We start from the raw sequence: 26,920 nt of genomic DNA, 5'->3' as shown, positions 1-26,920 counted from the left end.
ATTTATTGTCAGAGTACATACACAGCATCACATACAACCCTGAGATTCTTTTTCCTGTGGGTGAGCACTTATATGTAGTCCAAAAGAAAAGTAGACAGTGTAAACATGTAAGCAAACAAAGAGCTGCAAACAGATAATGAATGTAAATAAACCGACTGTGCAAGACAGAGAGAGTTTTTAAAAAAAATAATAAAATGTAGAAGTAAATGAGTCTCTGATTGAGTTTGCTGTTGAGGAGTCTGATGGTGGAGGGGTAGCAGCTGTTCCTCCACCTGGTTGTGCAAGTCCTGTGGCACCTACACCTTTTTTCTGATGGCAGCAGTGAGAACAGAGTGTGTGCTGGGTGGGGTGGGTGCTTCATGATCGCTGCTGCCCTCTGACTGCAACGTTCCCTGCAGATGTTCTCGATACAGGGGAGGGTTTTGCCTGTGATGTCATGGGCTGTGTCCACTACCTTTTGGAGGGCTTTGCACTCAGAGCTATTGGTATCCCTATACCAAACCACACTCTGCATCACACCTGTGTAGAAATTTGCTGGGGTTTCCAGTTTCTAGTGTTATACCAAACCTCCACAAATTCCTGAGGCAATAGAGGCACTGACGTGCTTTCTTCAGTATGCCGTTAGTGTGTTGGATCCAAGAAGGATCCTCTAAGATAGTGACTCACAATAATTTAAATTTGGTCACCTTCTCCACCTCTGAATTTCCTTTCCTAAAGTCCACAATCAGCTATTCGGTTTTGGTGACAATTTGGCCGACTCATCGCCTTTATTTATACAACCCACTATCGTGGTATCATAGTCAAATTTGTAGATGGTGTTATGGTCGTTCCAAGCCAGACAGTCGTAGGTGTAAAATGATTAGAGCAGGGGGCAAAGAATCCAGCCGTGTGGTGCTCCGGTACTGATGGAGACTGGCGGAGATGCTCTTACCTTATTGTGGACTGGAGGATCCAGTTACACAGTAGAATATGGAGATCCAGGTCTTGGAGTTTGCTGATCAGTTTTAATGGGATGATGGTGTTAAATACTGAATGGTTGTTGATAAAAGAGCATCCTGATGAATTTACTGTCTAGATGTTCCAGGGCTTTGTTTAGAGCCAGTGAGATGGCATTTTCCATAGATCTGTTGTTATGTTAGGCGAACTGGAATATATCCATGTCATTGCTCAGATAGGAGCTGATATGCTTCAACATGAGCCTGTCAAAACACTTCATCACTGTTGATGTAAGTGCTGTTGGTCGATAGTTATTAAGGCACTCTTCTTGGGCACTGATATGATTGATGCCTGTTTGAAACAGATGGATGCCATGTCCTGCCGCATTGAGCTGTTGAAGATATCCATGAATACATTGGTAAGTTGGTCAGCAAAAATTTTTAAAACCAGCCAGGTTCTCTGTCCGGGCCGGATGCTTTTGCCCTCCTGAAGGCAACACACACTTCATCCTCAGATTCGAACAGGATGGGATCATCAGGAAACGTAGGGATGTGGAGGGGTTACACCCAAGTTGACCAACAAACCCATAAAATTTTGAAGTTTAGGAGGAAACTGGAGCACGCAAAGGAAACCCACGTAATCACGCGGAGAACATACCATGGTCACTGGTGCTGTAACAGATTTGCACTAACCACTATGCTAATGTGCTGCCTTCAACGCTAACCGTAAAAGGGCAGAAGTTTTTTTTTGAATGGGGAGGAAATTGAAAATTCACAGGCGCAAAGGGACTTGAGAGTTTTCGTGTAGGATACCCCTAATGTTATCATCCAGGTTGCGTCGGTGGTGAAGAAGATAAATGAAATGTTGGGATTTATATCTGGAGGAGTAGAATATAAGAGCAGGGATGTGATATTGAGGGTTTATGGGGAGGCCTCAATTGGAGTCTTTGACTTTGACAATCTTTAGCTCCTTATTTAAGAAAGGACATCCTGGCATTGGAGAGGGTTTAGAGAAGATTCACAGGAATGTTTCCTGGAATGAAAGGATTAGCAGATGATAAGTGTTTGTCGGCTCTTGGATTGTATTCTTTGGAGTTCAGGAAAAGAGGGGGAACCTCATAGAAGTATTTTGAATATAGAAAGGCCTGAACAGGATAAATGAGGCAAAATTGCTTCCCATGAGAGGGGAGTCTAGGATAAGAGGGAAAAACTTCAGGATTGAAGGGCACCCATTCAAAACAGAGAGGCAGAGGATTTGATTTAGCCAAAGAGTGGTGAACCTCAGGAATTTGCTTAAGGCAGAGATTGGCAGGCACGTGAATAATCCGGTGAAGGAGTGGAGCTGAGTGGAAGAATAGATCAGATCATGATGGAATGGCAGAGCAGACTTGATGGGCTGAATGGCCTAGTTCTTATCCAATATCTTGTGGTCTTATTACGATTGTATGGTATGTGTTTTCAATATTTCCTCCACTTCAATATCAAATACGTTACAGTACAGGACGTTTCCAGTTTTAAAAAAGGAAATTATAATAAAGTTATAAATCATTTGTAATATTTTAAATTGTTTACATAGTGTGTCTAACTTTTGAATAATGAAGGGATCAACTCTCATAATTATATGCTGCTAGTAAATTCATTTCTTCGTGCTGTAATAATATTATACCTTCTGGCATCACTAGGGGTCCAGGGGTAGTCACCAGGTGACACCATGGGGTGGGGGGAGGGGGGTGGTGACACCAAAGTGACTGGGTATAAAATTTTTGTGCAGTGTTTCTGCAGAACTTTATTATTTTTATAAAAATATCCCCGTAGTTAATTGAATGGGGCCAAAAAATAAAAAACAACACATCAGTCTTGATCAGTCAAATGGCCTAATTCTGCTCCTAGAGTGAAAGACGAAAGTCTGTAGTGATTGTAGTTAAACACACACAGAAATGCTGGAGGTACGTAACCAGTCTCACAGCATCCATAGGAGATAAAGATATATCAACAGCATTTCAGACCTGAGCACTCCTTCAAGGTATTCAGCTCGAATTCTGCTCCTATATCTTATGCTCCTATTACGGACTGCACAGGTAAGAAAACCTGGAAGAATTAAACTGGTTAATTCAGAATGGTGAACCAATGCCACATCAAAATATCACTAATGTATCTTCCTTAATTTAAACATGGCTTTCCAAATTGATGTAATCACAAAGAAAGCTCGCCAACTATACTGTATGGTATGGTATCCCCATACACTTCTGGTATGGGGATACCAATAGCCCTGAGTGCAAAGCTATACTTTGTGAGGTGTCTGAGGAGATTCAGTACGTCACCGAAGACTCTCGTAATCTTCTACAGCTATACCATGGACAGCATTCTGGCGGGTTGCATCACTGCCTGGTATGGAGGCGCCATCTGTCAGGACAAGAACCAACTCCAGAGGGTTTTTAATTCGGCCTGCGTCATCACAGACACCAGACTTCACTTCATCAAGGACATCTACATGAGGCGGTGTCTTAAAAAATACAGCCTCAATCCTCAAAGACCCCCACCACCCAGGCCATGCCCTCTTCACTCTGCTAGCATTGGGGAAAAGACGAGCACTCAGTGCCACAAGGACAGCTTCTTTCCCACTGCCATCAGATTCCTGAATAATCAATGAACCAAAGACACAGCCTCACTTTTCATGTACAGTTACGGTTGTTATTTTATATTTTACAGTAATGTCATAAGATGGTTATAATATGAATGTTTGCACTACGGTTCTGCCACAAAACACCGAATTTTGTGACTTGTTCATGACAATAAATCCCGATTCTGATTCCGATTCTCAGATCGTACAAAGAAGTGAACCAAAACAAAATACATATTAGACTTCTTTGCTGTAGTTATTTATCTCTGGATCTTTTTAATATTGCCAAAACATCAGAGACCTGACAATTCTACAGATGTTTAGCATGACTGCCTGATTGTAAAATGAATGGAACTCACAGAATGTGTTTGTTAAAATCAGTATCTCCAGTGTCAACAGATCTTTTAAATTGCTAAATAAACAAGCAAACTCTTCTGCTGATGTAACTGTTAGCATTAATTATCAGGCAAAATCACATTCTTCTATTCTCTTGCTTCATTCTCTACCTTAGACTGTTTATTTCTTCCAATGAACAAATTATCTGGGGTTTAATCTCCTGGAGACTGTCCTGTAATTAGCTAACTAATGTAAATTTGACTTGTCTGATTTGTTATGTGAAAATAGGGGAAGGATGGGAAAAGGTTGTTGCCACGACATCTAAGCATTCAACTGCACATCTTTCAGCAGAAAATATAAATAGCTGACTGTCCAAAATGATAGAATGTGACAACATCCAGCGATGTCATATGAATGACGCAGTTGTTGATATTTAGAAAATAATAATCTTTGGGCTTCAGATAGAATAACTTCTGAAAATGGGTGACTAGATCATAATAAAAAGACACTGAAATGCTGGAGGAACTCAACTGGTCTCGCAGCATCCATAGGAGGTAAAGATATATTACCGACATTTCGACCCTGTACCCTTCTTCGAGGTACAGGTACACGATCCTTTATCTGGACATCTAATATCCGGATAGCTCCAAAATCCGGTAAGTGGAGTGGAGGCAGCCGGTGCTTGGGGGAGGCGGACGAGGGATCGGCGCTTGGGGGAGGCGGCCGGGGGACTGGCGCGTGGGGAAGGTGGCCGAGGGTCTGATGCTTGGGGAAGACGGATGAGCGGCCGAGGGACCAGCGGTTGGGGGAGATGGCCGGGTGACTGGAAGGGAGTAGGGGTGTATATAGCAGCACAATTCGGGTGGACTTTCTGATATCCAGAAAAATCCAAAATTCGAAACATTGTCCCCCAAGGGTTCCGGATAAAGGATCGTGTACCTGTATAAGCAAAAATGAAGATGATTCACTTTATTGACATTGTACCAGTAAACCAGCCAATCAAATACAATCAGCATCGACTGGAAGTTTAAAATAGTGCTGTGCACATTAGAATAAAGCACGTGCAATTAAAACCAACAACAATACTATTCTACAATTAACTGTTGAAAAGTACTGATTTTACAATGTGAGTGTAGGACTGCTCAGCGCCGTGATTCAACATAGTCACAATTTTGTTTATAAAAAAAAGCTCTTCTTGAGCCCACTGCGGCATGAGTAAAGGCTCCTGTAATGTCTGCCCGAGTAGAAGAGTGGAATGTCTGTGATTTGGGAGTGTTGCACTGTTGATGATGTTTCTCGCCCTGCCCAGGCCTCATTCCCTATAGATGTTTCCGATTGTAGGCTTTGTAGGCCAATGATCCGTTGGGCAGTTTTTACTACTGGCTGGAGTGCCTTGCCATCTTGTGCAAGACAATTCCCGTACTACACCGTATATGTCAGCATGCTCTCCATTGTGCATCTATAAAAATCCAACAATATCCTGGGCCAGACGTGTACCTTCCTCATGCTTCTCAAAGAATAAAGACGCTGATGTGCCTTTTTAATTGAATTGAAGAATTCAAGGACCAAGTATGAATGCCAAGGAATTTAAATCTCGATAAATGCTCCACCACCACTCCATTGATGTAAATCGGTACATGCATGTGGTTTCTGGAACGCCTGAAGTCCACAATGGTCTCCTTGGTCTTCTGAGTGTTGAGTGTAAAGTTGTTATCGGCACATCACAAGGTTGGGAGCTGAACTGCATCCCTATAGGCCGTCTCATGGTCCTCTTTTATCAGGCCTAGCACCATGGTGTCATCTGCGAACTTGATTATTAAATTTGTACTACACATAGGAACACACTTGGAGGTAAAGAAGGATTACAAAAGTGGAGGGGGGGGGGCTCAACTACAACCCTGGGGTATGCCGGTAATCAAGGTAAGAATGTAAGAGAAAATATTGCCCAGTTTAACAGATTGAGGTCTGTTAGTTAGCAAATTCAAAATCCAATTACAAAGGGATTGACTGATACCATGCAGATAAAGTTTGGTTATCAGCTTAGAGGGGACAACAGTGTTGAAAGCAAAGCTATAGTCAATAAATAGCATTCCAACATAAGAGTTAGAGCTGTCTAAATGAGTCAAAGCAGAGTAAGGAACTGTTGAAATGCCATCCTCGGTTGACCTGTTAGTATAGTAGGTGAATTGATGAGCATCCATAGAGGCAGGCAGACAACTGCCTGGGCTAGGGACAGATTAAAAATGTCCGTGAAAGTCCTGTTCTGCTCCGTTCATAAGCACACAGCCGGGTGTGCCAACCAGACCAGCTTGCATCTCAACAGGAAGGCATCTGAATAAGGGCTGAATAATAGCAGGGGAGGAGTCCAGAAGAACAAAAGGTGTTCATTGGATATATTAAGAGGAAAGGCAAGATTTAATGTTGACTCTGTGTGAGAGAGAGAGAGAGAGAGAGCGCAAGCAGGGTAAAAGAACATGGGGAAGAAGGGGGGTGTTAATGGAAATTGGAGAAGTCGATGTTAATGCCATTTGGTTGGAAGGTGCCCACACAGAAGATGAGGTGATCCCAATGAACAAGTAACTCACACTCCTCAGATGTATTAGAGGAACTGCACAAACTTTGCTTGTTTCAATTTTTTCAGCCTCCTTCAGGAGCAAACTGGGGGACATTTTACTTGAAGCAACATCAAAATCAGGAGTGATTCATCCCATTAGCCAGGTGTACACAGCCTGTTTCTCTAAAAGTGGTGTGACTGAGGCAAGTGGGGTCAATCAGGCCAGAAGGGAATCTGACCTTGGAAAGGATGGAATGAGAGATAATGAGCTCAGTAACCTTCACACAATACTGCAGAGTTTCGCTCGGTGAGGAGCAAAATACAGCGAGTCCCTGGGATGAAAACGCCTGATTTATGAACAACTCACCAAGAAGCTAGCCGGAAGTAGAATGCCGGGAACTTCTGGTTTGAGCAAGGTGATGCTACTGTCACCCAGCATCACAAGGGAGTAGCATTACTGGACTTCGCTGGAACATTCAAAATTTAAGGTACTGAATTGAACATCACGCGCATACTTACCTGTACTTACCTGTAGTACTCTTACCTGTATTTTGTCTGATTGAGCTCTTGAACCAACAGTTTGCTTTAAAGGGGAATGTCCTGTAACTACTGCACTGAACACACAATAACAGAGTAACGTGCCTCCAAAATGTAAATCCGATCCAAGTGCTGGTGATGCATCAAAGAAAAGGAAAATGCTCATGACTGAAAATAAATTGGAAATAATAAGGGAATTGGAAAGAGGTGAAACACCATCAGTCATTGGAAAAACTTTGGGCTACAGTTGGTCAACAATCAGAACAATTTTAAGGAATAAAATAAGAATAAAGGAGTATGTGAACAGCCCTGTCCTGATGAAAGCTACAAATATTACTCAGCAATATACTGGTTTAATTATTGAAATGGAAAGACTTTTAATAATTTAGTTAGATGATCAGAATCAGCATAATATGCTAATTAGCCTTATGTTAGTACAAGAAAAGGCTTGCATATTCGCACAAGGCATGCAGCGAGCAAAGAACCAGCAGAGTTGAAAGTGAGTTGAACCGACTTTCTTTAATAGAACTCTCGTGTGTGCTCAAATCCCTCAGAACTCAATGACGCTTGCGACTCCCGGGACCTAAGGGACTGACTCCACTTGGCCGGTTGTCAATCAACTGACCTGAATATAAACCTGAGCTGGCCCCTCCTGGGCTAATCACTCGTGGAGCCATCAGGACAGAAACTGGTGTACAGACTTTTAATGGATTAAAGCCAGTTGTCCAGTCTTTGTTAATTTTTCTGTTTGCTTGCTGCACCACTCTCTAACAGTCAGATCTTCCACCAACTTGCCCGCGACCCCGTGAGCCGGTTCACCTTTTGCGTGGGTGAGGTGCCGCAATGATTTAAAAGTTGCACAAGCATCAAGTGAAGATGATAATGAAGAAGTTGTTGCGAGTAGGGGTTGGTTCAATCATTTCAAAGTGAGTACAAATTTGCATAATATTAAAATGCAAGGTGAAGTAGTGAGTGCCGATGTTAATGCGGCGAGTGATTTCCTGAAATGCTGAAGGAAATTATTGAGGAGGAAGGTTACTCGTAAGACAAAATATTCCCAATGTAGATGTGACAGGCCTATTTCGGATGCTTATTTTGGTCCTACATTTCGAAAGGGAGTTGAACCAATTGGCTTTAATAGAACTCTGTGCAGCAGAGCCTAAAGCATGGAAGGATAGGCTAACATTATTGCTTAGGGATAACGCATCTGGGGATTTCAAGCTCAAGCCTTGGCTTGTGTATCACTCCCTAAATCCGAGGGCACTTTGCCGTATCAATAAGGTATCTCTTCCCATTACTGGGAAGACAAATGCAAAGGCTTGGGTTACAATTGCAGTCTTTGAATATTGGTTCTTGAACCATTTTGTCCCTGCTGTTGAACCTTATCACTTGGCCAAGAAAATTTCTTTCAAAATTCTCCTAGTGCTTGACACCACACCCCAACATCCACGCACTTTAGACGACCTTCATTCCAATCTAGAGTTGTACTTTTATCCTCCGACACCACATTTCTATTTCAGGGGAATCATAGCCTCACTTAAGGTCTATTATTTACGGTGGACCTTCTCACAAGCGGTCAGGGCTACCCAAGATGATGTGATGAACTTAAGGGAGTTCTGGAGGAATGATAGCATCTCTGAAGCCATCAAAAATATTGCAGACCCTTGTGATAAAATGAAACAGTCAAACATGAGAGGAGTGTGGAACAAATTGTGCCCCCAATTTGCACGTGCTTTTCAGGGGTTTACAGCTGACGACATCGCCAAAGCCATGCAAGCTGTGGTTGATATTGGTAATCAACTGCATTTAAGACTCCCATGCTGAACAAGCTGACCAATGAAGACCTTATGAAATTAGAGCAGCAGATGACAGCACTTGAGGAAGACTCAGTCCTAAGCACTCCAAAACTGGAAAAGCTTTTGAAGAAACAGTTAGCAGAAGCCTTTTGTCTCATTGAATCAGGGATGGCAAAGTCAGAGGAGCAAGATCCTGAAACAAAGAGGTTTGATAAAGTTTACCGTGTAGTTACCAAGGATCTCAGCTGCTACAAGGTGATTGAAGATGAGCAAAAGGAAAGCTCTGTACAAACCTCCCTTGATGCCTACTTCAAGAAATTGACTCCAGTAGTAAACCCACCCCCCCCGCCCCACTAGCAGCACCAATCAAACCTTGACTCTCCAGCACCACGCCCATCCTCTCCAACAGTAGTCATCTCTCCATCATCTTCTCCTATAATAATACGGTACACAATTGGATGTTTAAGATGTAGTGCATTTGGAAATGTTTCTTAAGTGTTTTAATGCATAGAAATGAAATATATATATGATATATGCTTTATACTAAGATAAACATTTGTCTAACTGACACTAAATAAGGACCGTATGTACTTGTTCCGACTTAAATGCAAATTCGAGTTAAAAACAGACCTAGACAACGGAACTTGTTTTTAACCCGGGGACTGTCTGTACAGTAAAAGCCCAAGTATCCAACACCAGTGGAGATTGTTAGATGCTGGATCAGTGAATTTGCCTAGTTGCTTGCGATTGTATGTTGCATGATTGGCGAACTATTCTCGAGCGGGCACCAATTTAAAATTTTCATATTTTTTACCCATTTATTTTCCGTGTTATTTTTTCCACTTGCTTGAAGCTGCCAATAACTTGAATTCTAGATGACAGTGATTTTACTGTAACTGAGATAAACTGTTCACAGAGGGACAAGGATTCCTTCAGGTATCAGCTGAGAAAGCGATGGGAGTATATACTTCTAGAGGTCCTAAGATAATGCCTCTAGTACCATGAGAAGTTCAATGATCTTCCACAATAGCTAAGTGTCTGTGAATGATGAGTCAAGGTTGTGAATAAGCCTTCAAATGCCACATGCAGTTTCTTAAAGAAATATTTTACTGTATAATGGCTTTCACAACCTCTGGTCACCCTAAATCATATTACAGGCTAGAATGCAGGTGCAGATAAACAATTTGGACACCTAAAATAATGTTATTATTAACATTGTCAGTCAAAAGAGAATTGAATTCAAAAGAATGTGTTGTGCGACACTTATCTACAGCATTTAATGAGACCATAATTCATGCATTGTGCACAGAATTAGTCTCTTTCTTTAAGGAAGGATATGTAAATGCATCATTGGAAGAAGTTCAGAGAAGGTTTATTGATCTCATACCTGGAATGGGGGTCAAGAACTTCAAATTCCTGGCTGTCAACATCTCCAAGGATCTGTCTTGGAGCCTCCATGTTGATGCAATCGCAAAGAAGGCTCACCAGTGGCTGTACTTTTTGAGGTGCCTGAGGAGATACGGTATATCACCGAAAACTCTCGAAAGCTTCTACAGGTGTACTGTGGAGAGCATTCTGGCTGGTTGCATCACTGCCTGGTGTGGAGTCACCAACCGTCAGGACAAGAATAAACTCCAGAGGGGTGTTAACTCAGCCTGCGACATCACAGGCACCAGACCACCCCATTGTAGATATCAACATGAGGCAGTGTCTTAAAAAAGCAGCCTCTATCCTCAAAGACCCCCACCACCCAGACACACCCTTTTCACTTGGGAAAAAGGTACAAGAGCCGAAAGATGAGCATCAACAGCACAAGGACGGCTTCTTCCCCGTTGCCATCTGATTGCCGAATAATCAATGAACCAAAGACACGGCCTTACTTTTCGTGCACTGTTAGTGTTATTTTTTTTTAATAGTAACGTCCTAAGGTGGTTATAATATGAACGTTTGCTCTATGATGTTGCCACAAAACACTAAATTTCATGACTTGTTCATGACAATCAGTGATTTTGGATGTCAAGAGCAGATTTTCACTTGCTTGAGAATTAAGAAGTGAGGTGAAAATTATTAACCGAGAGCTGCAAGTTTTGACACCCTCTTAGTCAAAGGATCGGGGAAGCAAAACATTAGAATATTTTTAAGGCAGAAGTAGATAGGTGCTTGATGAGCTGAGGTAAACATGACCAAAGGTAGTTGGAGACGTGAAATCTAGGTTAAAATCAACTACAATCTCACAGAAGAGCACAGCAGATGAGGGGCCGAATGGCATCCTCTGATTCCTAACTCAAATACTTACATGGATGAGCAAGGAAACCCTTCTTAAAGTTTAGTTTGTAGTCGCGCTACGCATGAAGAGAGCGAAAGACCCACACAGAGTCAAAAGTGAGTTGAACCAACTGGCTTTAATAGAACTCCCTTGGAACCTGATGACACTTGCAACTCCCGGGACCTTTATGACTTTTGCCGCCAGGCTGTGGACTTGCCCCGCACCCGGAGCTCTCATAGTCAGACCTGCCGCTGCTTGCCTGCGGCTTCGTGAGCCGGTTCGCCTGGGAGGGCTGCCACAATTTATTGTTTGCAATATAGGAGATACTAAAGTTAATTTTTGCACAATGGACTTCACAGAAGTAACATGATAATTACCAAATAATTAAAATTGTTAGTAGGTGCTTGAGGGATAAACATCATCCAAATCACTGGAAATGATGCTCATCCTCTGTGAAATACTGCTTTTTCACCAACTGCCACAAGAATTGTGTGTGCCAAGCAGTAGGACTTTTAAGACATTATATTTCCAGTCAACAATGTTAGTTGGCTAACTTTAAAAAAGACGGCATAGTTAACAGAGTGGTTAGCACAATGCAATTTCAATACCAGAGAACCGGATTTGAATCCAGCACAGTTTGTCAGGAGTTTAAATTTATACCTTCTCCCTGTGTTTGCGTGGGTTTCCTCTGTGTGCTCCGGTTACCTCCCACCCTCCCAAAATATATGGGTGTTGCAGGGTAATTAGGGCATTTGGGTTGCACAGGCCATGCTGTTTGTCTAGATTTAAATTTAAAATTTTTAAAATGTTTATTTGGTGACTGAATGAAGAGTATCAGAAATGAGCCTAATCCATGGACTGAGAAAAAGTGCGAAAGGGAGCAGCCCACAGTAATCAAACATAAGGCAATAGAAAATGGCATTCGGTAGGTAAAGCTGGAGCCATGTCAGGCAGTAGATGCAGGAGAGGATTTAACACTGAACTGTAGGAAGAAAAAGGAGGACAAAATTGTGGCTGCCTTTAGAGCCACATATGTATGAGATCGTGAGATCAGAATTCCTGATGTCGCCATTCTGAAAGCATTCAGGTGATGGCAGAACCAAGCATCTTTGGAGATTTATGACAATTATCAGCAAAACTTCTCCATGTTGAGAAACCTGGACTTCCAGTAGCCAATGTAGAAAGGTCCGGTTCGGTGTGCCATGGTGATATTCGATGTGGAGCCTTTGAATGCTCAGGCAGTAAAAGTTTATCATAAGTAACTAAAATATAAAATAGGCCACTTCTTAATATGTGATATTTCCAATCATCATTTTTCCACATTCCTTATGTTTGAAAGTGGGTTTCCATTATCCTATGGAAAGTCCCTTCCTCTCTTCAGCTCAAAGTTCCAGCATGGTTGGTTGTAAGCCTCCCCACCAAATCCAGAAATAAATAAATCCCAACCAAGATTGAACCTATGTATCCAGCCCTGTCAAATATCTGCGCAAAGAATCCTACCTGTGTTTCTTTATGTCATTTATGCCATTTTTCTGATTTCCCAGCCGTTCATTTGGATTCTGTCTGCAATGAAAATATCACATGAAAATGAAAATTTCATTTTTTTCTCCCAATTTCTCTCTCCCTTCTTTCCCAACTATTGGTCTCCTGGAATTACTGCTTTAGTGGACATATTGGTTCTGCAATTGAAATAATCATACAAAGGCCTGATTCAAAGATTGGAGAAACAAAATCAAATCAAGCCACTATTGAGTACATCTACAGGGAATGGTGTCGGCAGAGAGCAGCAGCAATCATCAAAGACCCACACAACCCGGGATGCACACTGCTCTTGCTGCTGCCATCAGGAGAGAGGTGTCGTTGCCACAAGACTCGCACCACCAGGTTCAGGAACAGCGGCTACCCCTCCACCATCAGACTCCTCAACAACTAACTCAATCAGGGACTCATTTATGGACTCTTGTGCACTTTATTGATTTTCTTTTGTTCTCTCTGTATTGCACAGTCAATTTGTTTACATTCATTATCTGTTTATTGTTTGTTTACATTGTGTACACTTTTTTTTTGCACTACCAATTAGTGGGAATTCTGCTATGCCCACAGGGAAAAGGAATCTCAGGGTTGTATGATGTCACGCATGTGCTCTGGCAATAAATCTGAAATCCTGCCACAGCTGCAGGGGAATTAAATTTGAAATTAAAAGTGTTTTTTATTAAGTAATGGGGATTATGAAAGTATGATTTATTGTGTACAACCCCATGTCCTGGCTGATGTCCTAACAATGTAGGTCTATGTCATTCATTAGCACAGTCTGAACAGACTTGCAATCTTATTGGACACAGCTGCCTGCTGGTGAAACCAGAACTCATACTGACCACCACAGAAAAGTTGGAAATAACATTAAATTCAATTGCTATAGATGGTGAAACGCCCTAGAATTTCATAAAACCACAACTGGGTTCACAGTACCTGCGATGTGTGCTACTGATCTTATACTATATTATTTTACCAGAAGGAAAATTAAGTGTAGGCATTTACTAATAAAAACACAGAATGCTGAAAGAACTCAGCAAGTCTCTCAGCGTCCATAGGAGAGAAAGATATATTACTGACGTTTCAGGCCTGAGCCCTTCTTCAAAGTGTGAGTAAATTAAATGGGTTGGGAGAGGAATACAGACAAACAGACAAATGGTGTCAATTAGATATGGGTAGGAGGACAGAAGAGAGGAAAGGTGAGAATTCATTGGGGAAGGAGGGCTGCCTTTGGCTCTGAAAGCAGGCAGAGGGAATGCAAGACAGAGCTAGAAGAAAGGAGACGCGGAATGTAAGATGGGGTGGGGAAGAGGGCTAACAGAAACTGAAGAGGTCAATGCTAATGCCATCTGGTTGGCAGGTGCCCAGACTGAATCTGAGGTATTGTTCCTCCGATTTTCAGGTGGTCTCATTCTGGAAGGGCGTGAGAACATGGACAGATGTGTCGGCAATGGAATGGAGTGAGGATTTGAAATGGGTGGCCACTGGGATATGACGGACAGGGCCGAGGTGCTTATCAAAGCGATGTCCCAGTCTGTGTCCAGTCTCTCTGGTGTAGAGGAGGCCACAATGGAAGCACTGGGTGCAGTGGATGGAAAATTGGAACCCTCTATTCTATCGCCCCTCAGCAATAGGGACTGGATAGTTTATTCTCATGAAATATCGCCACCCTTTTCAATTCTACTTCATTATTCCATCTAGTTTTCCAATAACCTACTGATGTACCTACCTTGAAGAAGGGCTTAGGCTTGAAATGTCTTAACCTCCTATGGACGCTGAGAGACCTGTTGAGTTCCTCCAGCATTTCTGTGTTTTTACTACAATCACAGTATCTGCAGACTTTCATGTTTTACTCCATAAGCATTTACTATCCAGGCTAGATAATATCTTTACACACATCTCTTAAGATCAATAATTTTGATATTATGCTTCTCTGCATAACCAAATCAGAGATCTCTCTTCTTTTCAGAATTCATTAATACTTGAGAAGATTGGAACAATTAATCAGACAACCCGAAAATGAAAATAGCATCAAGGATCACTGAAGCAATGCATTCTGCCAAATGTCTGTCAATCAGGTACAATTAGGTAACATTTATTGAGTGCCACCAGCATCAAACAAAAGATTTCCTTTGTGGATGAGAATAGTGTCTGTGATCTCTAACATGATACCATTTTATTGAACACTGGGGTTTATCACTGAAGTTGCCAAAGATCGTTAGAGTTAGTGATCATTTGCATAAGGCTGAACTAAATATCTTAGGGCTGATTTTAACTCTACTTGTCTGATGAGTGGGTTGGCATTTAAAAGGACTGATCACTTGCTGCGTTTGAATTTATTTACTATTTGCTGGCTATCATTTTAACCAACTCTTTTAATTTTTACCAGAGGAATATCTGCAGTAGAGCTATTCTTTGAATCGGCAAATTGGATTCAGTTTACACCAGAGCCAATTTTAATCCATGATCCAAGCAATAGAACCAATCTGGCAGTAACGTGGTCAGAGGAGGTCAATAGCATTAAAGTGTTGGAGAAACTCAACGGGTCACTTAGTGTCTTTTGGAAGCAAATAGGTATAACCAACATTTTGGACCAGAACCCTACATCGAGGTATAAACAAAAATCAGGCAGGCGTAATGAGGTGGGGAGAGGACAGGAGGGAGGAAGGAACCGGGGAGGACCACAGCCAGCAGGTAAGAGGTCATAGGTGGATATAGATGGGAAGGCAGAAGAGAAATAAAGCTGAAAAGTGATAGGGGGAAACAGTAGCTCTCTGAATGGAAAGGGAAAGGGGTGGGGGGCTGGAGGTAAGAAGACAGGGAAAGAGAGGGAGACAGGGGAGAGACCTAACAGAAACTGAAGAAATCAACGTTAATGCCATCTGGCTGTAGAGTGTCCAGATAACCAATCATTTTAATTCCTACACCAACATGTCTATTCATGCACTGCTAAACCGAGGCAACCTGAAAATTGGAGGAACTGTATCTAATATTCCATCTGAACACTCTCCAAACAATCCCACTGCAGTATTCCCGTAGATATGACCTGTTTTAGGAAGCCGGCTTGCGATTTACACAGAACCGAAAAATGTACGCTACACCGCTGAGACTACCTACCTAAGGTGGATCGAAGACAGTTAAACCTAGATCCCCCCAATCTGCCTTATGATTCTTTCACCCAACACTTGAAAGGTGGATAAAAGCTGACTTTTATGCTCTGTGTAAAAGGGGCTCCCCTTTAACACAGAACTTTAAAGCTGGATTTCATCCGCCTTCTGAGTACTGTGTGAAAAAATGGCAAGGTGGATGGGGGGGTGGGGCTAGGCTTACCCGTCTTCAATCCACCAAGGTAGATAGTCTCAGTGGTGGATGGTACTAACATCAATATCCCTGTTTTCATTACATCCCTCCCCTGAGTCTCTTTATTCCTCTGTCTCTTTTCCTCCATTCCCCATCCCCTATCCTTCCCTCTCCATGCAGAGTGCTATCCCCTGACCCGATCACGTCTCAGCTTTTTTTCCCTTCGACCCTCCAACCAATATCCACCCATGAACTCTTACATGTTAGCCTGTTCTCCTCCCCCTCTGCTTTCTCCCTCCCTTTCTCTCATCTCCTCCTCCCCTCCCCCCATCTTTTTATTCAGATGCCTGTTTGCTTTTTGCTTATTACTTGATGAAGGGCTCAGTCCCAAAACATTAGTTACCCTTTACTTCCTATAGATGCTGATGAGTTTCTCAAGCATTTTGTCGTGCATTAGTCCACAACCACAGCATCTGCAGACTTACATGTGTAACTCTGCTTCTACATAATGGTGGGCTAGCATATCCCATGGCATTTGATCATGGAAATATCCTGAGTGAAATACACCGCTGTGATTGCAGTAAAAACACCAAAATGCTGGAACATCTATAGGACGCAAAGATAATATTTGCTGACTTTTCAGGCCCAAAACGTCGGCAAATATATCTTTGTCTCCTATAGATGTTGAAAACCCTGGCCGAGTTCCTCCAGCATTTGTGTTTTTAAGGAAAAATCCTGATCTCACACTCCAGACTCATCAGATCTATGCAAGCTCATTAAAGAGGTGTTCTTGCTGCTTTGGTTTTTTAAATATCAAATTTGCGTTAAAAAAAATACTGAGCCAAAATAAAGTTCAGCTGCACTTTAAGATTCAAGATTCCTTCATTGTCATGTAATAATACCGAACATGTAATATTGCACAAAATTGCCTGTCATAAGGCAAAGTGTTGCCATCTGTGTCACTCGGCACCTCTTACAGTTCTTACGGTTCTGTGTAAATCTTAAAGGGAAGCAAAAGAGAGCCCCTTCAGAGCCACAGAGTGTCCGTGGGTTCGCCTCCAGCGCTCCCACAGCCTCTACAGCCACACAGACTCCTGTTTGATTATCATCGGTATTGTATTTAATAACGTAGTTGTGCAATGTTGCAGTTCACTTGACTGTTCTGGTTGATAAATGGCACTCGCAGAATTATAAAACTCATAATTTTTTCTGTTATGATGTTCAAGACACGGGCAAAGTAAAACACATGGATGCATGCCATCCAATTTTTTTAAAAGGATTCTTACTTGCAAAGTCTACGAATTATATCTTCCGGTCGCTTGGTTATTTTCTTGGGAAAATCCATTTTCTCGACACCTTTGAGAATCAAGTTGTAGGTCATCATCTGATCATAGCCAGAAAATGGTGGACTAGTAAACAAGGTCAAAAAGTTATGTTAGGGCAACGTGTTGCAGGAATCCTAAGCTATGTCATGGACATTTTGAAAATCATTCCAAATAATAAAGTTCAAAAACATTAAAGAAGAATGTACAAAAGCATTTATGCTTTAAATGCCACAACCAGTGAGTGAGAAATGCTACAATGTTTTGAACTTTATGGAAAATTATTGGCCATTACCATCCTTGTAAATGTCAGCAACTTCGGGATCCATTTGCAAATGAAGAAGATTCTAAGTTGTTGTCAGGTCCTCACAGTTCTTTATCTTCAAAGTTGCGAAAAAGTGGGAACATTTTGGGAAGACTTGAATATATAATTGGGACAAATTATGAAGATACAGACACCAAAAGATCCCAGAATATTTTTGCTTGGTAATTTATATGGCACTGATAGTAAATTGAAGTTCGACAAATATCAATGAAAATTCTTTGAGTGCAGCAATAGTGGTGGCATGGAAATGTATGGCAGTAACATGGAAGTCAGATCATTTTATAAGGTTGGATAGATGGCATACGGAAATTCAAAATTGTAGACCATTGGAAAAGATTACGCATAATTTAAGGAATCAACCTGAGAATTTTTATATGATTTGGAAACCATATGGATTTCATCAGTAAGAGTCCATCCATCCATGTCATCCATAACTCCTCCCAATTAATATGTACAGGATAGAATAATATGTTAGGAATGTACAAATAGTGAATGATAAATAAATTCAGGTCTTTTCTCTTTTTTCTTTTTCTTTGGGGGAGGGGGATAAAAAGGAAAAAATTATATATCATTTTGTATTGGTTTTATTTATATTGTTCGGTTATATGTTGTACGCATTGATGCAAATGAAAAATAATTTTTTAAAAAGTTGGACGTATAGTTAATTCCCACCTCCTCAAGGGTGGAATCCACATGAACGTCTTGTGCCAGATGAAGGGATCACGAGTTCAGTAGAGGGGAATGGTAGCAGAGAATGTATGGAGTGACTAACATTCATGTTAGATGGGGAACCTGACGTATTGCTCTCGACCATGTCATGGTAAAAAGAGATAATGTGGTCTGGAGAGTTTCTCTGATAGGATGTAGGAAGATGGGACTCGTGGTGATGTTCCCACACTGGGTTGGCAAAGGGGAACATCTCTGGATGAGTGGGTACATGACAGAAGTGAGCCCATCCAACCAAGAACAAAGACATTTCGCGTATAGATCACACAGGTCACCACATGAGAAATACAGTTCCAAATGGAAAGCTCGGCACATCCGGTGAACGGCTACTTCTATGTTACGCCAAGTTATCCCAACACAAGAACATAGGCATCAGGTCAAAAAAAGTATTCGACACAAACGATGAGGTGGGTTGGGGGCCAGGATGAGTATGATATGCCCCAGAAAGTGCTCATTCTAGGTTAATCATGCGGCTTGAAATCACAAGCTGATGGAATAGGGTGGCCATGTGGTATAATGTGTGGTACTGCTGGCTCCTAAATCCAATTCTAGTTTGGGTGTCGTGTATGTGGAGCTTATGCATTCTTTCCATGGCTGTCAGTTTCCTCTGGTTTCCCCCACATTCTAAAGATGTGTTGACATTAATTCCTCACTGTAAATTGCCCCCAATTTAATAGTGTAAAAAAAAATCAAGGGTAGTTGATGAACATGTGAGAGAGAATAAGTTGCAGGAGTATAGGGATAGAAAGAGAGGAACACTGGTGTGGAGCCAGGGACTGGAAAGCCTCCTTTTGTGTTGTTATATCTCCATGATGAATGGTCCTGAGGATATGGCCTTGGGGATCCCCAAATATGCAATTGGGGAAGCCCGGTCAACATTTGTATGCTTCCCTCATGTCTGCGTGGGCTTCATCCTGGTGTTCAGGTTTCCTCCACCATCCCAAAAAATGTGAATGTGATCCAGTTAATTGGCCACTGTAAATTGTTGCTGGCATGTGCAGGAGTGGAAGAAAATGGGGGGAATTGTTGGGAATGTGAGGAATAAAATAAGTTCGGGTGGAATAGTGAAAGGGCCAAAGAGCTTGTTTCCCTTCAATTTCCCACTTCGACTCAATCCATCCTTGTAGCAGAATCGTAATCTGTTCTTTGTTTCCGAATTGCTATGCAAATCAAGGTGCCACTGAAATATTGTAGGAATGTTACGGGCCCAGAGGACCCCAAACCCAGCATCAATAGAAATTAACCAAGACAAATGGTTACTTAAACAAAAGTCATTTTAAATTTTCTTTAAACATAAAAACAGGATCAAACTTTAACTTATTACTATTAATGAAACCCCTTCTAATTCTAAGCGCACGTGTATGTAATGTGTATATAAGCTTAGAAAAGTTATTTGATTCACAGTCCAATCTCACTTCTCAAAGTTCACCAGTATCAGGTGTGACAAGAGAATTTAGCGGTGGTTTGGGAAGAACTGTTAGAGCAGCTTGGACACACATTTTAAAACACAGAATATTTGCAGGACCTTTGCAGAATGCTTTCTGCAAAAAGCAAAAGTAGCAACCTACTGCTTATCTGGGAGAGCATGTGATCTTTGCAGGCAGACAGAACTGTTTTGCTCTCTGAGAGGGAGGGTGTGAAACAGATAGAAAGGAGACAGAAATCAGTTCCAGAAGGACAAGCTGGCAAACTTTGGAAGACTGCCTGGTCAAAGAAGGCTGGCAGTCTGAAAAGTGACCTGATCATCTGGAGAACCCTGAAAGGGGCAAGTTTCTTCAGCAAGACTGATTGAGAAGGAATCAGTTGTGGATGTCCTGGAAAAGGAATCTCTGAAAACCAGCAAGAACCCTCCTGAGTGGTAACTATTTGCCTGTTAAGCACCATAGCCTGGTGAACTTTGTTAATGCTAACTTCTGTGCACAGTACAAGAATTGCCTGCAACCAGTAGATTGGATTATGATTCAAAGAACTTTTCTAATCTTAAATATACATTACACACACCTGTGCTTAGTATTAGAGGGGGGATTAAGTGGGTTAGGTAGGTTAAGTAATAAGTTAAAGTTCAATTCTGTTTTCTTGTTCAAATATAATTAAAAACTACTTTTGTTTAAGTCACTCTGTGTTGTGGTGCATCTCTATTGCTGCTGGTGTTTGGGGTCCTCTGGACTCTGTAATGCAGGGATTTCTTATACAGGGCACAGAATTTAACATTTATGAATTTTCACCAAGCTCTGGTGCTTAAAGGTACTCTGGTGCTCTCTCAGGAAGGCCCTTTATGCTTCAGAGAGAGATTTGTTGCTCATTGCACACGCACAAACTGATTCCCTGCGATCAGCCACTTCAGTTTCTTGCCGCAGAAACTTGCACCATCAGGGTTTTCTAAATGATAATTTTTTCTTCTGCAGGTCACCACAAAATTCCTCTTGTTTCCCTTATCTCAGATGAAACACTCTAGCCAGCCATTTCCTCTGGTATGGACCACAAGGTTTTTGCAACTCAAAACTCACAACCCGTCTTCAAAATGGATTTTAAATAAGCTGCTAGCTTCCAAAAGCCACTGCAGAAACCAGTTCTCTCTCTCTCTCTCTGCTTGCTAAACCATATGATATGATCTTAGAACAGCAAACTGCAACCAGACAGATTGCAGCACTGGACCCAAACATCTGAGCCTATTCATCTGTTGCTTTCCAAAATAATAATCCATTACTCCACAGCATGTCCAATTAACACCTACTTGTGAAGTCTCTATAGTCATTCTTCAACGTTTTTGCAAAGGCACCCAGAGCCTGGACTGTCTGGCTTGAGCAGAGCTCTGGCATTCTAAATGAGAACTGTTTGGTGAAGTGTTTGTATTTGTTTGTGACCTACACTAAACCCCCACAATCTATCTCCTTCAAAAACATATCTATATACAATATAAAATATGAAATAATCCAACACAGGTTACATATCAAAACTAAATAAAGGATGTTCTCAAGAGCAAGTAGTATCAAAGAAAATTACTGAAACATCCTAATTGTTGACCTGTCACCAAAACTAGGGCAGGTACTTCAATAGTTTATAAATAGCAGTGGTTCGGGCTGGTTAGCTGGGTGAAGAGGGGGAAATGTGGTGAGGCACCATAGGGGATAGATTCACATGCAATGTAAAAGCATACATGATGCACCATCAATTACTTCAAAAGACTCGTAGTTATAGACAAATTGATAGGCTTTTATTAATAACAGAATGGAGACACATCCATGCTGGTCGACTGTCTTGGACTGAGAAGGGGGCTGTGGCACAGTCGCCTTTTTTCAGGGGTCAATGGAAGGAGCTACAGGCACCGTCATCAGGGGGCATGTCCAGATGAACTATAACAAGTACTAGCACATCCAAACATGTATATCGTGGTTTATTATATTTACAAAGAGTTCAGCAGGGTGAAGTGAATTAAATGTTCTTATAAATTGCATCTTTTGGTGGTCTTGTCTGCTGCTGCAACCATCGAGGTAACAGCTGTGCGCAGGTGTTGAACCCAGGACTGTCTGGAACACCTGTATGTCTGACGTCGGCATGGTGGATGCGTGGAGACAGATCTGATATGTCATCTACTGGGGCTGGGGTAACATGCCATGGCCCTGGTGCATCATGGGTAGCGGTAGGTGAAAGGGGTGGTCGGCAATGGTCTCAGATACTCCTGAGGGCGCCTGGTCCCGAACGTAGACTGGATATTTGTCCCCATAAGGGTACACCACATAGGGGTATTGGGGGCTAGCATGGAGGAGATGGACCCTTTGACCAGTGGGTCAGACTTATGGCTCCTCATGTGAATCTGGAGTAGGACCTGCCTTGGGGATATCAACCAGGTAGGCAGTGTGGTCCCTAAAGTGGACTTTTTAGGGAGGGAAAACATCCTTTCATGAGGAGTGGCTTTGGTGGTGGTACATAGGAGTGATCTGATTGACTGGAATGAATTGGGGAGGACATCTTGCCAGCAGGAGACTGGAAGGCCTCTAGACCTCAGGGCTAGGAGGATAGCCTTCCAGAAGGTAACATTCTCCCTTTGCACCTGCCTGTTCTCTCGTGGGTTGTAACTGGTGGTCCTGCTCGTGGCGAAGCATTTGGCCAGCAGGTACTAACATAGCTTGTTTCTCATTAAAGAGGGCCCCCAGTCACTATGGATATAGCAGGGGTACCCAAAAAGGGTGAAGATATTGTGCAGGGCCTTGATGACTGTGGCAGTGATGGCAAATGGGAAACATGAGTACTCATCAATGATGTTGAGGAAATACATGTTGCGATCAGAGGAGGGGAGGGGCCCCTTGAAATCAATGCTCAGGCATTCAAAGGGGCAGGTAGCCTTTATCAGATGTGCTCTGTCTGGTCAGTAGAAGTGCGGTTTGCACTCGGCACAGATCTGGCAGTTCCTGGTCATAGTTCAGATCTCCTCGACTGGGTAAGGTAGGTTGTGGGCTTTGATAAAGTGGAAGAACCTAGTGACTCTGGGGTGGCAAAGGTTGCTGTGGAGGGCTTGTAACTGGTCTATTTGTGCGCTGGCACATGTTCCGCGGGTTAGGGCATCTGGAGGATCATTGAGTTTTCTGGGCCAGTACAAGATATCGTAATTGTAGGTGGAAAGTTCAATTCTACACCTCAATAACTTGTCATTTTTGGTTTTCCCTCGTTGTTGGTGGTTGAACATGAAAGCAGCTGCACATTTGTCAGTCGGCAAGGTAAAGCGTTTGCCTAGCGAGCTAGTGTCTCCAGGCCAGGCAGCCTCAACAATGGCCTGGGCCTCCTTCTCGACAGAGGAGTGTCGGATTTCAAAGCCCTGGATGATGTGGGAAAAGAAGGCAGCGGATCTACCCGCCTGGTTAACGGTGGGGGCCAGGGCGAAGTCAAGACACACTGCTCTCCACCTGGAACAGTGTGGATTCATCCACAGTGTGCATCGCAGCCTTGGCAATGTCGGCCTTGATACAGCAGAAGGCTTAATGCACAATGGGTTTACTGTAGGAGGTGAGGTTAGCAAACAGCAGTGGAAAGGTGAAACCATATAAACCATATAACCACTTACAGCACAGAACAGGCCAGTTCGGCCCTACTAGTCCATGCCGTAACAAATTCCCACCCTCCTAGTCCCACTGACCAGCACCTGGTCCATACCCCTCCAGTCCTCTCCTATCCATGTAACTATCCAGTCTTTCCTTAAATGTAACCAATGATCCCGCCTCAACCACGTCTGTCGGAAGCTCATTCCACATCCCTACCACCCTTTGCGTAAAGAAATTTCCCCTCATGTTCACCTTATAATTTTTCCCCTTCAATCTTAAACTATGCCCTCTAGTTTGAATCTCCCCACTCTTAATTGAAAAAGCCTATCCACGTTTACTCTGTCTGTCCCTTTTAAAATCTTAAACACCTCTATCAAATCCCCTCTCAATCTTCTACGCTCCAGAGAAAAAAGCCCCAGTCTGCACAACCTTTCCCTGTAACTCAAACCTTGAAATCCTGTCAACATTCTCGTGAACCTTCTCTGCACTCTCTATTTTGTTTATATCTTTCCTATAATTTGGTGACCAAAACTGTACACAGTACTCCAAATTTGGCCTCACCAATGCCTTGTACAATTTCATCATAACCTCCCTACTCTTGAATTCAGTACTCCGAATTATGAAGGCCAACATTCCAAATGCCTTCTTCACCACACCATCTATCTGAGTATCAGCCTTGAGGGTACTATTTACCACAACTCCTAAATCCCTTTGTTGCTCTGCACATCACAATAGTCTACCATTTAATGAATATGACCTATTTAGATTTGCCTTTCCAAAATGTAACACCTCACACTTATCTGTATTAAATTCCATCAGTCATTTCTCAGCCCACACCTCCAGCCTTCCTAAATCACATTTTAATCTACGGTAATCTTCCTCACTGTCCACAACACCACCAATCTTTGTATCATCCGCAAACTTGCTTATCCAATTCTCCACCCCTGCTTCCAGATCATTAATATATATAACAAACAATAGTGGACCGAGGACCGATCCCTGAGGAACTCCACTAGTCACCGGCCTCCAATTGGACAAACAATTTTCTACCACTACTCTCTGACACCTGCCATCCAACCATTTCTGAATCCATTTCACTACCTCCTTATTTATACCTAATGCCTCCACCTTTTTTCCTAACCTCCTGTGGGGAACTTTGTCAAAAGCTTTACTAAAGACTAAATAGACAACATCCACAGCTTTCCCTTCATAAACTTTTTTGTAACCCCCTCGAAAAACTCAATCAGGTTTGTCAAGCATGATCTACCCCTGACAAAACCATGCTGATTACTCCCTAGCAATCCCTGTACCTCCAAATATTTGTAAATACCATCTCTCAGAACACTTTCCCCCAACTTGCCCACCACAGACGTCAGACTCACAGGCCTATAATTCCCAGGTTTACATTTAGACCCTTTCTTAAACAGCAGAACCACATGCGCAACCCTCCAATCCTTCGGCACTACCTCCGTGGCCAGTGACATCCTAAATATCTCTGTTAATGGCCTCACTATCTGTCCACTAGTCTCCCTGAGTGTCCTTGGGAATATTTTGTCCGGTCCTTGAGATTTATCCACCTTTATCTTTTTCAACACAGCCATCACTACCTCCTCGGTTATCCTTATATGCTTCATGACCTCCCCACTATTTTTCTTTACCTCAACTGGTTCAATATTTTTTCCCTAGAGAATACCGAGGCAAAGAAATCATTCAAAATTTCCCCCATTTCCTCTGACTTCTCACTCAGCCTACCCTCACTATCTACAAGGGGTCCAATTTTATCCCTCACTAATCTTTTACTTTTAATGTACCTATAGAAACCCTTTGGATTTATTTTTACTCTGTCTGCCAAAGCCTCTTCGTGACTTTTTTTGGCCTTTCTAATTTCTTTCTTAAGATTCCTTCTACACTCCTTGTAGTCCTCCTTCAAATTGTCAGCTCCCTGTTCTTTATACCTCTTGTACACCTCCCTTTTTCTTCTAACCAAATTTCCAATATTCCTCGAAAACCAAGCCTCCCTATGACTTCCAGCCTTTCCTTTGATCCTCACTGGGACATAACTACTCTGTACCCTCAAAATTTCTTTTTTGAATATCCTTCATTTTTCATTTACACCTTCACCTGAAAATATCCTGTCCCACTCAATACTCCCCAAATCCCTACTTATTCCTTTGAAATTTTCTCTTCTCCAATCCAGAACCTCAACTTTAGGCCCCTCCTTGCTCTTCCCTAAAACTACCTTAAAATTAACAGAATTATGATCACTAGATCCAATTGGATCTCCAACATTAATGTCTGATACCTGTCCTAGCTCATTCCCTAACAGGAGGTCGAGTATTACACTGTCCCAAGTCGGTTCTTCTACTAATTGATTCAGAAAACAATCTTGAACACATTTAACGAACTCTAGCCCATCCAGCCCTCTAACCGTATGGGTATCCGAATCAATGTGAGGGAAGTTAAAATCTCCCATGATCACTATCTTATGATTCTCACACATATACGTTATCTCTCTACACATTTGTTCCTCTAGTTTTCTTGACCCATTTGGTGGTCTGATAATACACCCCTATTAGCATCTTCATGCCTCCTTCACCCCTCAATTCCACAAAAACAGCCTCACTGGACGATCCCTCCAGACCATCTTGCCACCTCACGGCAGTAATGTCCTCCTTAACAAGCAGAGCAACTCCTCCACCTTTTTTACCCCCTGATCTATCACATCTAAAACAAATGTATCTTGGAACGTTAAGTTGCCAGACCTGCCCCTCTTGTAGCCAGGTCTCACTAATTGCCACAATATCGTGACCCCAAGTATCTCTCCATGCTCTAAGCTCATCTACCTTGTTCACTATGCTTCTTGCATTAAAATATATGCATTTCAGAGAATGACCCTCACATACATTCTCTTTTCTACCTTCTACCCTAATCTCCATCCTACCTTTGTTATCGTTTTTATTCTTATCTAGGTGCCCATGCTCCCTGTTCCCCACCCCCCTGCCAAACTAGTTTAAACCTTCCCCCACAGCTCTAGCAAATCTGCTTGCCAGCATATTGGTCCCCTTCCAGTTCAAGAGGAGTCCGTCCCTTTTGTACAGGTCCAACCTTCCCCAGAAGAGATCCCAATGATCCAGAAATCTTATCTCTTGCCCCCTGCACCATCTCTTTGAGGGATGAAAGGCTGCAGGCCATGTGCGGTGGGCAATTGGCTGGTTGCTGGCTGGAAACTATGGGAGGAGAAACAGATGGGGTTTCCGCGGGTGAAGCGCAGTGGGCGGTTTAAAAACTGCTGGTTACAGACAGAACCCATCATACTCCATTGTGACACTCTTAAGATGGCACTGTAAGTCAAGCCCCAGCATCACAGCAGCGCAAAGCTGTGGCATCATGAGGAGTTTAAAGTCTTTACGGTCTGTGCCCCACACAGTCGGAGTCACTACACAACAGCCATGGACATCTGCCTTTGAGACAGAGGCCGAAGGGACTTGGTGGTTCACTGGCCTTATTGCATCGTGTCGGGGTGGATGAAGATTACTGTGCTCCCATGATCGAAAAGGCAGCTCATTACGTGACTATTTACACTAGTTACCTCAATGTCCATCATCAATCTGGCGAGTTAGTAAGGGTTACCTTG

The 26,920-nt window shown here is 42.5% G+C and overlaps 1 protein-coding gene across 1 annotated transcript in view; it reads right to left on the bottom strand.

Annotated features, from left to right (window-relative positions):
* prkg2 (protein kinase cGMP-dependent 2) overlaps positions 1–26,920 on the bottom strand; it is a 140,676-nt gene that overhangs the window by 20,801 nt on the left and 92,955 nt on the right. Inside the window, exons 16-17 of the mRNA XM_069923139.1 lie at positions 17,164–17,286; positions 12,545–12,607 (exon numbers count right to left, since the gene is read on the bottom strand). Coding sequence (XP_069779240.1) covers positions 12,545–12,607; positions 17,164–17,286 — 186 coding nt within the window. The remainder of the gene's footprint in view (positions 1–12,544; positions 12,608–17,163; positions 17,287–26,920) is intronic.

This window comes from Narcine bancroftii, chromosome 3 (genome assembly GCF_036971445.1).
Source record: "Narcine bancroftii isolate sNarBan1 chromosome 3, sNarBan1.hap1, whole genome shotgun sequence".
Lineage (NCBI taxonomy): Eukaryota > Metazoa > Chordata > Chondrichthyes > Torpediniformes > Narcinidae > Narcine > Narcine bancroftii.
Note: the sequence above shows the minus strand (reverse complement) of the source record. Positions and strands in the feature narration are given on the sequence as shown.